The sequence below is a fragment of the Sorex fumeus genome, unplaced genomic scaffold (assembly GCF_029834395.1).
Source record: "Sorex fumeus unplaced genomic scaffold, SorFum_2.1 ptg000019l, whole genome shotgun sequence".
Classification (NCBI taxonomy): Eukaryota; Metazoa; Chordata; class Mammalia; order Eulipotyphla; family Soricidae; genus Sorex; species Sorex fumeus.
Window position 1 is genome coordinate 552777 of NW_026606076.1, and position 13029 is coordinate 565805.

A 13029-nucleotide genomic window follows, 5' to 3' on the forward strand; every position below is an offset into this window, starting at 1 on the left:
TCCCCGCTCCCGTCCATCAGGAGAGTTGGGTGGTTTTTTTTAAATGAATGACACTAGGCCAACAGGAACCCCTCCATTGATGGGTCCAGGATCCTGAGCACTGAAAGGCATTGATGACCGAGCAAAACCCAGAACCTCACGGAGCATGTCCCTGAGTTTGACTCTTTGGACTGGGTCATGACTTTTTTTCTTTTTTTTTTTTTAAAAAAAAAAGGGAAAAGAAAGATCTGCCCTGCCCAACGTTCTCCCTCCAGCTGTGTCAGGAAGTTTTCTCTTCCGGTCCTTTCCCCCACCCCCATTCCATCCACACATACACACCCACACACCCAGTGACTTTTCGGGGAAAAGTGAGGACACCAAGCTCTTCCTTGTTCTCCTTTCTGACGGAGACGGGGGCCAGATCAGGGATCAAGCTCTGGATTATAAAAACCAGAGTCCGTGGGAGGCGGTGGAGCAGGGAGACCAGAGGATGGGGGAGATGCTTCACCCCCAAGGACCAAGGGACCAAGGTGAGGCCGGAAGATAAGGGGAGCATGGAGCTTTGGGGTGCTGGGGAAACCCAGGCTGGCTTCCAGCTCTCATTCCGGGGAGTTGGGTTTATCTAGGGAAAGACTCAGTATGTGTCTGTCCCGATCAGAGCAGGGCACGTTTGGGGATGTGAACATGGCTGAGGAGGAGGCTGGAATATTCCAGAACGTGAGGAGGTGGTCAGGTAGGGAGTGTGTCAGCCACCTGGCGAAGGGTGTGGGGTTCTGGGAGGCGTCTCTGGAATAGGAACTAGGAACGTTGGTCTCAGCTCTGCCCCTGGCCACTCCGCAGGGCGCCTGCCCCGGGTCAGCCTGTCTCTGTTTCAGCTTCTAATCAGCCTGATCTTCTTCCTGGTCCTCATCACCATCTTGGCCCGCGGTGAGTCCTGGGAACTGTGTGTCCAGGCTCACACTGGCTTTTCCCGCTAGGATGTCCTTGACCCTTTTCTCCCTGGTCCCCCCAAATGCTGAGGGTTTGGGCTCCGTGTCCCGTGCTCTGTGGTGTTGCAGCTCTGACACACTCTCTCTGAGCCCGATTTCCCGGCCATGGCAGGCTGCTCTGCTTCCTGGCTCTCTGCAACCTCCAGTCGTGAGGTGGCATCACACACACGGTTCAGGGGCCACTCAAGGGGGTTTCTCTGTTGCTTTGTAGTCTCTAGGGTCCACCAGACCCTGCAGAGCTGGCCTGGGGCCCATCAGAGGAGCCAGAGCTCAGGTGAGGAGTGGATATCACACATTCCAGCGTTGGGGGGTTCCCAGCTCAGTGCCTGGAGGGACCACCCAGCTCCGGGGGAAAGCTGGGGGGGGTGTATGCGTGCTGGAGCCCTGAGAGCTCACTGGGCTATGCGGCTCTGTGAGCCTCACTCTTCTCATCTGTAAAATGGGCTTCGAGTCTCTGTGGGACCCACCCAGCATGCTCTGGGGGGCGGGAGGGAGCCTCTATCGTTGGTGCTTAATCTCTGAGTCCTCGTCTGCAGCTGATGCACGTGAGCAACAGATCCAGGCCGGTCTGCACTTGGTCAACCAGCAGCTTTCCCGGATAAACGACTCCCTGGGTAGGTTCGAGTCAGGTCCCAGTCTGGAGGGGCTGTGTGTGGGGTGCTGGGACGGAAGGGCTGCTCCCACTTTTTTCTTTTTCCTATTTTTCTTTTTGGGTCACACCCGGCGATGCTCACGGGTTACTACTGGCTCTGCACTCAGGAATTACTCCTGGCGGTGCTTGGGGGACCCTATGGGATGCTGGGAATCGAACACGGGTTGGTCGCGTGCTAGGCAAACGCCCTCCTCGCTGTGCTGTTGCTCCAGCCCTGCTCCCATTTTCTAGGCTAAAGGTGTCTGGAAGGGACTGGAGCAATAGCACAGAGGGTAGGGCGTTTGCCTTGCGTGCAGCCAACCCGAGTTTGAATCCCAGCCTCCCATAGGGTCCCCCGAGCCACGCCAGGAGTGATTCCTGAGTGCAGAGCCAGGAGTAACACCTGTGCATCGCCGGGTGTGACCCAAAATAAAAAAATAAAATAAAATAAACTCGAGCAAAATAAAATAAAATAAAATAAAGGTGTCTGGAAGGCTGTGTGGGTCGGAGCTGTTCCCTGCGGGTCCCACGCGCTGAGCTGACCCCAGGCTCGAGTCTCTGAGATCTGACCCACTCCCTTCTCTCCTTCCCAGAGAGGCTCTGCCGTGCCTGCCCCTGGGGCTGGGAGCACTTTCGGGGAAACTGCTACCTGTACTCCAGGTCCGCAGGAGATTGGTTTCATGCTATGTCCGCCTGTCGGCGCACGAATTCCCAGCTGGTGATCGTCAACAGTGCCCCGGAGGAGGTGTGTTGGCCGGGCGTCCTTGGCTGCTCTCAAGACCCTCTCTCCCACCTTCCTCTATCTCCTGCGATTGGGAGACTCAGGGGTTCGGATGTGGTCAGGGGAGAGTCACTCAGGGAAGTCTTCCTGGAGGAAGAAGCGGCGGGCTCATGAGGCGTGTCCCAGAGAGAAAACATAGAGAAAAGGAACATTTTTTTTTTTTTTTAGCTTTTGGGTCACATCCTGAGCATTGCCAGAGTTCCTCCTAACTCTGCGTTTAGGAATTATTCCTGGCGGTGCTCGGGGGCCTTATGGGATCCTGGGGATCGAACCCTTGTCAGCTGTGTGCAAAGCAAAGGTTTGCCTTGCTATGCTATTGTTACTGCCCTAGGAGCTTTTTATTTATTTATTTATTTATTTATTTATTTAATTTTTGGACAGACAGGAGGTCTTCATGAGGTCTTTGCTCACGATATACACACATGCTCTCACACCTACTACTGATTTTATTTTATTTTATTTTTTGCTTTTTGCTTTTGGGATGTGCAGGGGTTACTCCTGGCTCTGCACTCAGGAATTACTCCTGGCGGTGCTCAGGGGACCATGTGGGATGCTGGGAATCGAAGTGGGATCGGCCACATGCAAGGCAAACGTCCATCACTCTAGCCCCTCACGTGTCCTACTGAAACACACATGCGATTCCACGCGCAGGGCAAGTTTGGAGGTTCAAGGTAGACTGGCCCCCAGAAGAACCGCTCTGGGAACAGGAAAGGGAAGGGGTGCGTTTGGGAGTCTTCCTTCGGACGCCCCTCCCCCCGACCCCTATCCTTGGATGCTTCCACCTCCAGAAATTCCTACAATTTTGGGAAGTGCAGAAGAAGGGTCTGTGGATTGGCCTCAGCGACCATCACGAAGAGGGGTCCTGGCAGTGGATAGACGGAAGTCCCCTCAATATCAGGTAAACTTTCAGAGACACTGGCTGGGGTGGGCAGTGGGGGTGGGGGAGACCCGGGAAACCTTCCCTCCAATTCAGGTGATGCCCCCAAAATGGCCTCGAAGAGTATGAGGGAGCCTCACCTTCAGCTTCAGAGCCCCCCTGAGCAAGTGGGGGGAACAGTGGAATCCTGGCACCACCCTCAGGGGGTGGAGGTGGGGCTATCCTACTGATTTTATTTTATTTTGGGTCACATCCTGAGCATTGCCAGAGTTCCTCCTAACTCTGCGTTTAGGAATTATTCCTGGCGGTGCTCGGGGGCCTTATGGGATGCTGGGGATCGAACCCTTGTCAGCTGTGTGCAAAGCAAAGGCTTGCCTGGCTATGCTATTGTTACTGCCATTAACAATAGCATTGTTGCTATTGTTGGGGTGCTGCCATTTGTTTTTTGTTTATTTGGGGGTGTCTGGGGCCCACCGGCAATGTTCAGGTTGGAGTCCTGGCTCTGCACTCAGGAATTGCTCCTGGCAGTGCTCAGGGCCTTTTGGGATGCGGGAAATCAAACCTGGGTTGCCTGTGTGCCAGGCCAGCGCCCAGCATGGCACCCACTGAACTTTTTTTTTGCTTTTGGGGGTCACACCTAGCGATGCTCAGGAGTTACTCCTGGCTCTGCACTCAGGAATTACTCCTGGCGGTACTCGGGGTACCATATGGGATGCTGGGAATCGAACCTGGGTCCGCCAGGTGCATGGCAAACGCCCTACCCGCTGTGCTATTGCTCCAGCCCCAGCACCTACTGAACTTTTATTCCGAGGTGGTTCGGTCCACACGTGCTCACGCTGCCCGCATGGGGGCGCCTTCTCTGCCCTCGTGGCTTTGCAGATATCTCCCGACTCCCACCTCCTCCACGTGGGTCCAGATGGGCTGGGAGATGGGGGTGGGGGTGGGCTAAGGAAGGGGCTCGGACCTCCCCTGTCCTCATAGCTTCTGGAGTCCAGGAGAACCCAACAACTCTGGCAATGAGGACTGCGTGCAGGTGCTGGAGCGCGGCTGGAACGACGTCAAGTGTCAGTCAGAGCTTCCTTGGGTCTGTGAGAAGCCAGCCTCCCCCTGCCCCGAGCTCTGGCTCTGACTGGGCACCCTGGGGTCATGCCCTCTGCCCACTGCTCTTCTGCTCCCCTCCCCCAAGCTATGGTCCATCCCCCCGTAGACGAGCGACAACCCCCTCCTATGGACGGTTTCAACCTGCACCTGCCTCCTGTCATTCCCCTTAATAAATTTACACGTGGAACTGTGTCTATGCCTCCGCCATGGCTTCCATTCTCTTACTTTTAGAGATGTCAAATATATATCCCCTGTATCACTCGTGTCACTTGTCATCCCGTTGCTCATCGATTTGCTCCAGTGGGCACCAGTAACCTCTCCATTCGTCCCTGTCGTGTGCTAGTGTAGCCCAGCGGATTCCACGGGATGTCAAAAGAACAGCTGGCTGCCCACCTACGAGATGGTCGGACTTCTTCGTCAAGACCCTGAATGAGGGGCCGGAGTCATAACACGGTGGGTAGGGCGTTGGCCTTGCATGCGGCCGACCCTGGTTAGATTCCCAGCATCCCATATGGTTCCCTGAGCACTGCCAGGAGTGATTCCTGAGTGCAAAGCCAGGAGTAACCTCTGTGCATCACCAGGTGTGACCCCCCCAGAAAAGGCCCGGAATGAACAGTTTGATGCTCTTCATGTTTCTAGAGCAAGCAGATGCCACTGGATTAAATATATATATACATATATTGTATATTATGTTTGGGGGTCACACCCAGCGACCCTCAGGGGTTAGTCCTGACTCTGGGCTCATGCATCCCCCCTGGTAAACTCAGGGAACCATATAGGATGCCAGGGATTGAATCTGGGTAAGCCGTATGCAAGGCAAACTCTCTATCTTCTGTATTATGACACTAGACTCCCGTTATATTTTCTAGGACAATGTCTATTTGCATATTTTTGCATATTTTCCTCTACTGTTGAGTATTTAATTGCCCAGGGGTCATTTCAGTAGGTGTGAACTTTTTTTTAATGTAGGAGTATTGCTATTTATTCAGCCATTGATTAGGCTGATTGAATTGGGCATGAATTCCACCTTACCTTTTTTTTCTTTTTCATAAATTTATTTATTGAATCACCGTGAGAGCAGTTACAAGCTTTCGGGTTAAAGTCTCGGTCATACTATGCTGAAACACCCGTCCCTTCACCAGTGCCCATTCTCCACCACTAGAACACCCAGTATGCCCCCGATCCCACATCCTCCCCCTTCCTGTGGGGTAGATTATTTCCACATTACTCTCTACTTTGATTACATTCAATATTTCAACACCAGATCCACCATTATTATTTGGGATTTTACCCCAAGACTCAGATCTGCCGAAAAGGCAACTGTAGACAATTTGTTTTCTATTGCTTGTTGTGAATAACATATGATGTTGTGCGGCCGCAGCAGTGGCTGTGCGATTTTGGAATTCCGACAATTTAACAATTAAATCTGGAGGAATTTCTGCCAAAACCTTCTGGGTTCCGAGATTTGTTCCTGCGTCTCTGGGATCATGGCCGTTAAGTAGCTTGATCAGGAGCCAGAGAGGTCATTTATGGGCAGCAACTCGGGGTCTCGTTGGCGCGGGGAGGACAGAACCGGCTCCACCCCCATCCTGTAAGGCCCCGCGTGTCTCGTCACTGCGGGCCCAAACCTGACTGTCCAGTGGTCTCAGGAGGATGGTGGCAACCGAGCCACCAGGGAAAACAGGCCAAGGCACAAAACCTATTCCCACCTGGGCTTGCCCCACGTCGGTAACAGTAGGTGTGAACTTTTTTTTTTTGGTAAGACTCTTCTGTACTTATCTTAAAACTTTTTTTTAAGCTTTATTAGTGAAACACCATGAGGTACAGTTGTAGACTTACACATTTTTGTGCTTGGGTTTCAGTTATACAATGATTGAACACGGATCCCTCCACCAGTGCCCATTCTCCACCACCACTGATCCCAGTATCCCTCCCATGAGATTTCATTTGAATGTCTGTTCTTCAGGTCTGTCTTTCATTCCACACCCACCCATCCACGTACCCATTCATCACCATTTGGCCATTCATCCTCCATCTATCCATCCACCCACCTATCCATCACCCATCAACAATTCATCCATCCACCCACCCACCCATCCATCATCCACTCACCCACTCACCCACCCACTGACCCATCCATCCACCCACCCACCCATCCATCCCTCATCCATTCATCCATCATCCATCAATTAATCCATCCTTCATCCATTCATCCATTCATTATCCATACATCCATCCATGCACCCGCTCATCCATTCATCCTCTCACCTACCCACCCATCCATCATTCCTCTGTCCATCCATCCATTCATATACCTATCACCCATCTGTCCATCCTCCTGGTACCTAGTGAGAGCCCTTCCCCAGGGAGCAGAGGGGTGCGGTGGGCAGTTCTTCCCTCTGAGTGTCTAGCACTGGAATAAGAAAATGCATGCGGTCCTGTTGGACATTGATCTGTCAGACTTCATCATCAGAGAGTGAAGTGGGTCTCTTCCTGGAGGGTAAGCGGAGGATCTGATAATGTGAGCTGAAGATCACAGCGTCAAGACCGTATTTTGAAGCTGGCCATTTAACTGACCAAGGGCCTCCGTGCATGTGCTATGTATGGTTATCCTCGCCTACGTGACCCTGAAAAAGCGGGTCCTGACTTGCGCTAATCTGGTACTGCGTCTGCTCTGACCGCAGCCTATGCATATTCTGAGCTATGGATTGTTATCTAAAAGAAAACATTTGTCACAGCTAGCCCAAGAATAAGAAGTAACTGACACTGATTAACCAAGCATATGAAACATGTAGTCTTTGTAACTCTCCTAACCGTGATGTAATTGCCTTCTGTGATGTAAGCATAGTTTCCTGCGTCACAAAGTATATAATACCCCTGCAGCCCTGAATAAAGTCCTGTCCTGTCCCTTTTTATCTCTGCTTCTAAACTTCATTATGTCTCTTGTGTCTTGTGTTCATTCAGTTGGTCTCTCCTTGCACCTACGGACCCTAGGGCCACCTCCGCAGGCCAGAGGAGTGGTCTGGCGGACCCCCCCGCAACTGGCGCCCACGCGGGGCGGTGTCTGGGAGACGACCTGCGAACTCCCCTCCAGGAAGCGGTGGCCGTCGGGACGCACGGAAAACTAAGTGCGTGCCTAATCTGGAAATCCCAGTCTCGTTCAAGGCCAAGTGGGTAGAGATCCCCGTCTCGTTCGAGGCTGAGAGGATACAATCTCCCGTCTCGTAATTGAGGCTGAGAGGATGGCATCAGGGGAGAATTGAGTGTTCAGTCTCATAATAGGTGTATGAGACGGTCACTGGTAGGGATAAGGCCCCCCGGCGCCCCTTTGTCGTGTCCTCTGTGGAATGTGTGTGTGAGTGAATGAGCGGTCAGAGGCGTCCTCGCCTCTGATTCGAGTCTGTGGTTCCACGGCTGGGCACCCTTAAGGTCCCTGAAAGGCTACGAAATCCGAGTGGGCTGTCCGCAATTCCACGGGAAACATATGGTCTATGGTGGTGTTGACTTAGACGTCTGTTGCAAGTCACCTTTGGATGATCCACTACGGCTAAGTTTCCCACTGGCCAGACAAGCACCTGAGTGGGCCCCTTTGTCGGGCCTCCCCCATGTCTCGCATCTGTTTCTCCCAGGTATTCACGTGGGGGACAGTATTCCAGTGACCCATTTATGTTGCGTCTTCTTTCTCTTTCATGTGAGTGTCTTTCTCCTTCTTTTTTCTCCTCTGTAGTTTTCTCTTTTTCCCTCTTTTGTTCACTCTTGTCCCTTGGTCCACCATCAGTAGTCATAGGGCAGACCCTGACTAAGAGGGAATTGTTTAAGACTTCCCTTAAACATCGCAGAAGTCAAGGTGAAGAAAAAGGACCTTGTTGATTTCTTCCTTCTTCTTGAAAATGTGTGTATAAGAGATGCTGGGGGCGTGTGGAGACTGTAAAATCCCCGCCCTGACCTTTTTCCTATTGGAACCTTATCAATGGACGCTGGGGCCGTGTGGGAGACTGTCTTAAATCCCCGTCCTGGCCTTTTACTACTGGCAATGAGAGTTAGAGACCTTCTTAAAGGGCTACTGGCCCCTCTCCTCCACAGTCACGCGGCCCTTCTAGGACTCCCTCTGTTCTCTCCCAACTCCCATCAGCCCGAATTTGTTTTGGGTGGCCCGGTTATTGGGCCGATCTCTCTTCCTCTCAATTTCTCAGTCACTTTCTCCGCTCTTTACCCCCCTCCCCTTTCCTTTTTCTGGCGGTTCCTCCCTGCGGGCACGGGTCGAGCACTTAAAAGCCTCTAGGGCACTCGCCACTAGAAGTCTCCTGTGACAGGATGAGGGGGTCACAGCCACGATTCCCAGAATAAAATCGCGTCCCCCGCAAAAGAAAAACTGTGCCTTGTTAGATACTCGTAAGCCAAGCACATCCATGCCCCCACATTTGAAAACGCCGCCTTTCTCTCTCCCTCTCCCTTCCCCTCCTTTCTCACTACCAGACCGTGGGAAGTTCTCTTATAATTGAAAAAATAAAACTTGGGCCCCTATGGGGGAGTGCCTGAGTGAAGCACTGCTAATTAGTAACTTGATCTGTCCCTCCGCTAATAACTCTCCCCTTATGAGCCTCCACAGGAATGCAGGTGTCCACAGCTGTAAATCATAGGGAGCTCAAAACCAGATGTCTGAGTTATGAGATACCCGCTAGTCACAATGCCCATGATTGGGAGGACATATTCTCTGGGTTCTCATCTGTTCTGGAAAACCTGGCGCCAGGAGAAGACTTGGAAGAACTAAACCCTCTGAAGGTGAAAATCACGTTCACGCCCTTTGGGCAAATTCGGGAATCCCAATGTGACTGTGGTGAGTGTGGTGCGCACCTGTGTGAATGGAGGACCGGTCCTAGCGAGTGTAGGAGTGTGATCTGTGCGTGTGTCCCTAGTGTGTGTATTGTCTTATAATCTTTCTCCTGGTTCTGTTTATTAAGATTGTTTAACATGGGTCAGAATCGATCGACCCCCAGAGCTTTAATTCTTGATCAGTTCTCTGAGATCCACAGGAAAGCTCAGGATCTGGGCTTGAGGATCAAGAAAGGTAAGCTTGGCATTTCTTGTTCATCAGAATGAACTTCGTTTGGTGTGGATTGGCCCCCACAAGGTTCCTTCTCACCAAACCTTGTGGCTCCAGTAAAAGAGGTAATCTGTAGAAAATCTGCTCTGAAGGTATGCTCCCTTGGAAATCTCTAGGGGGGATGGGGAAGGAATGTGATAACCTCTGTGTGAATGGTCTCTGCAAAGAGGCACCCCTTCTTTCTCTGTTTTGCGTAACCGTCCACCATGGGAGGGACAGGAGGAAACCCACTAGTGAGAAGGATTCTGGGAAACTGAGGCAGACCAATTTCCAGGCATAAGATCCTTTTCCCCACCCAGTGTCAGTCTAACCAGAAGATCAGCTAGAGGTCAATTGAAATGCTAATAAAGGCAGTTCAGATGTAAGGCAAAAAAGAAAAAAAAGGGGGGGTGTAAAAGGCAGGTAAGAGGCCTGAGAAGAGCTGCAAGCCAGCGAAAAGCAAAAAGCAGGGAAGAGGCAGCAAGCTAAGCAAGTCAGAACTGTTTTTTAAGAGGCAAAGTTTTTAAGACCACAGCACTAGGTTCAGCGGGCACACAGCTGTGGGTCTGCCCAACGCCAGGCCCGCCCAGGTGGAGACGTCCAAATCCAATGAGCCTCTGAGTAAAGGCCAACTTACAGGGCGGTTAGAGTCCCCTTGGGAGAGGCCAAAGTGATAGACCTGGAGAAAAGTTTTGCCAAGGAACTATCCTTTTTCATAGATTATTGATTGCAATTAGAAAAACATCCTAGGAGCTTCCAACTAGGTAGTTTAGATAAAGAGTATCCTGCTGACCTCTGTAACACCATGTGGCCTGAGTATAGTGGGGAAAGATAGTCAGTGAATGGCAGTTTGCATTACCAGATTATTTTGGAGTCAGATCTTTGCAGGTAACAAAAGAAATAGGAGTATCAAAGCAGAGGAGGCAGGAAAGTGTAAGATCTTATGATTAACTGTTTGACATCAGAAACAAAGAAGTGTGTCACTAAGGCAGCCTATTCCCATGTCTGATAAGAATCTCCCTGCCTCAGAATTAGCCTTGGCCAAAATATGGTAACATCTTTGTCATAGTTTATTTTGCCAGCTTATACCAACAAAAGTGCTTTCCTGACCCATTTTTAACAAGCAGGAGACTGGCTGGTCAGGCTGGGAAATGGGGAGCAGTGTTCCCAATTGGCCGATAAGGTTTCTTCGCCCTGGGAACTGTCCCTTCCTTTCTCAGTTCCTCAATTTCTCCCTGTCATCTTTTGAAGGGTCAGATCGATCGATCAACTGCAGATGTGTGCACATGTACGTGTGGTGTTTTTAGTCAGTTCATTGTCTGTCTGTCTGTCTGTCTATGTGAACACTCGAGTGTTGAAACCAGGCTGATATCAGAAGTAGAAATTTTAGAGAAGTCAGTGATATGCAACCCAGTGATTTAAGAAATGCAGTTGTTTTGGGAACCTGTTAGACAAGGGTTAAGCAATGAGTTCTTATCAGAAGGTTGAGCCTACAGAGAAAGCAGAATTCTCAAACTAAATTTCTTGTTAGAAGAACATTAATGATTATATGATTATTAACAGTTGAAATTGTTTCGAACTGAAGAATCTGTACTATCTAGAAGAGCTATGGAACTAGAGCCTGAAACTAAAGTGAAATAAAGTTCAGAGAACACAAGGCTTTATCTTACAAGCCTCAGTCAATTGTAATGAGGAATTTAGCTGTTTAAAAACAACAGAGGTACAGAAGACATCAAAATACACAACGTTTTCTTATGGTTACACAAACATTGATAGTCCAAGTGTTATTTTTTATGATAATATCAAAGTTTGGTAAACACCCAAAAGGATTTTTTTCTGTGTCTGAAAGCATGTTTGTATTCTTGTGGAATTGTTAAAAGTATCTGGTGTAGAGAGCTCATGATTTTAAATAAGTTAGGTATAAGAATTATTGAAATTAAGCCAAAGAAGGTTTTATCATGTTTTATAAAAACATATATTTTTTAATATAAAATCCAGCTCCCGGACGAGAACAGTGCAGTCTGCCCCCACGCCTGGCTGTTCCTCGCCGGGGCTCGTTGGAGGGGAGCGGGTTGAGCTTTCCTCCCTGCCCCAACCAGGGCTCAGGCAGCTGAAGACCTCCAGGACCAGCCACCACCATGCTGAGACCACTCTCTGCACACCTGAAGGTACTGGCAGAGGGACAGATTCACGCGGGTTCCGGGGCCGAGATCTCCCAGCCTACTCGAATTGGAGTCGAGCATCCTCCACCCAGATCCTCCAAATTCCAGTAGGCGGGGGTCACACCCACCACCTGGCCCCCTGGCGCCGTGTAATCCCATCAACGGCCAAGACTCAGAGACTATAAAATCCAGCTCCCGGAATCCAGCATTCGCGGCCGCGCGACATCTTATCAGACATCTTTTATGACATCTTATTATCTCATTCCTACTTTGGACAAACTTGCAGGCTATCGAATGTAGCCTGCCCACAGGGCAGAGTCTGGCAAACTCCCCGTGGCGTACCAAATATGCCAAATACCAGTAACAATGATGGGTCTCATTCTCCTAAAGAGCCTTGAATATAATCTCAGGGTTAGGATGAAAGAGACGTTACTGGGGCCTGCTCGAGGCAATCGACGAATAACAGGATGATGAAATGAAATGAAAAATAAAAATTGATTGTTCATAGGTCTTATGCTGTTATGTTACTGTATATATTTGTATTTGTATTGGATTAGAATATTTGACCTAGAAAATCTTGTGAGTTAAAATAACTATGACACATGAAAACAGGCTCAAAAAGTAATGGTTTAGTTTAAACATGAGTTTCTAGAGTTATAAAATTGGTTTCAAAACTTGCCCTACCAGTGCTCTATCTGATCTCTGAGACTCCTGGTAACTAAAATTTCTAGAACTACTAAGAGTTATAAAGTGGGTTAATCTCAGATGTCAGCCTTCTGTAATGGCTTCGGAGTATGGAGAATTTCATGGAAAATGTGGGAAATTTTACTAACTATATTGGTAATCAGCCTGTGCAGGGCTTGAAAGTACATGCTACTATTTTGATAACTTTATTTCATGCAAAGCCTTGTCACCAGGTATCAACTTGGCCCTGTTCTTCAGAAAGCTTTGCACACGAGTGTGAAATACTTAATGTTTCATAACAATCTATGAGCGCTTTAATCTTTTTGTATTTGTGCTTTCCTGGAAATCAGAATTTTAAGATGTCTTCTGGTTAACTTCTAATGTAAAGTGATCTTTTGCCCAGTGAATATACCTTGTAAGAGCTTGAATTGTGAGCATTTTTAAGGCTTTTTGAATATCTATGGAAGCACTGCAGAGTACAGTTTTCTCATGTTAAGTGAGATTAAGATAAGGTCAGCACTTCCAGGTGGTCCCCCGTATTTTGTACCACCCAACTTCCACCCTTTATGATTACTGGTCCCTGCGTGATATTGCCTCAGCCTGCCAATTCCGCCTGTCTCCGCCATTACCATCCCACCCTGTTCACCCTTGGCCTTGCGGGTGCCGGTACAGGCATCATCACCCTGGCTTCTCAGCACTCCGGTCTAGCTACACTTTGTGCCGCCATGGATGCCGACTTAGA

The 13029-nt window shown here is 49.6% G+C and overlaps 1 protein-coding gene across 2 annotated transcripts; it reads left to right on the forward strand.

The window, feature by feature from the left end:
* The first annotated feature begins 401 nt into the window (after window positions 1-401).
* On the forward strand, window positions 402-4550 carry LOC130022427 (CD209 antigen-like protein E). 2 transcript variants are annotated; one of them, XM_056113197.1, is made up of 8 exons: window positions 402-509; window positions 638-712; window positions 820-906; window positions 1180-1242; window positions 1505-1582; window positions 2193-2344; window positions 3169-3278; window positions 4239-4550. In XM_056113197.1, the coding sequence occupies exons 1-8, from the start codon at window positions 470-472 to the stop codon at window positions 4384-4386; spliced, it is 753 nt and encodes a 250-aa protein (XP_055969172.1). In that variant the 5' UTR covers window positions 402-469; the 3' UTR covers window positions 4387-4550. The 2 variants fall into 2 exon arrangements, with proteins under 2 accessions (XP_055969172.1, XP_055969173.1); XM_056113198.1 differs by having other exon boundaries at window positions 422-509; window positions 643-712.
* The last annotated feature ends 8479 nt before the right edge of the window (window positions 4551-13029 follow it).

Excerpts from the sequence above, each read along its gene's own strand:
- LOC130022427 (XM_056113197.1), top strand. The coding sequence starts at position 470 with ATGGGGGAGATGCTTCACCCCCAAGGACCAAGGGACCAAG. Across the intron at positions 510-637 it reads CCAAGGACCAAGGGACCAAG|AGCAGGGCACGTTTGGGGAT; the intron begins GTGAGGCCGGAA and ends TGTCCCGATCAG. Across the intron at positions 3,279-4,238 it reads GGAAGTCCCCTCAATATCAG|CTTCTGGAGTCCAGGAGAAC; the intron begins GTAAACTTTCAG and ends CTGTCCTCATAG.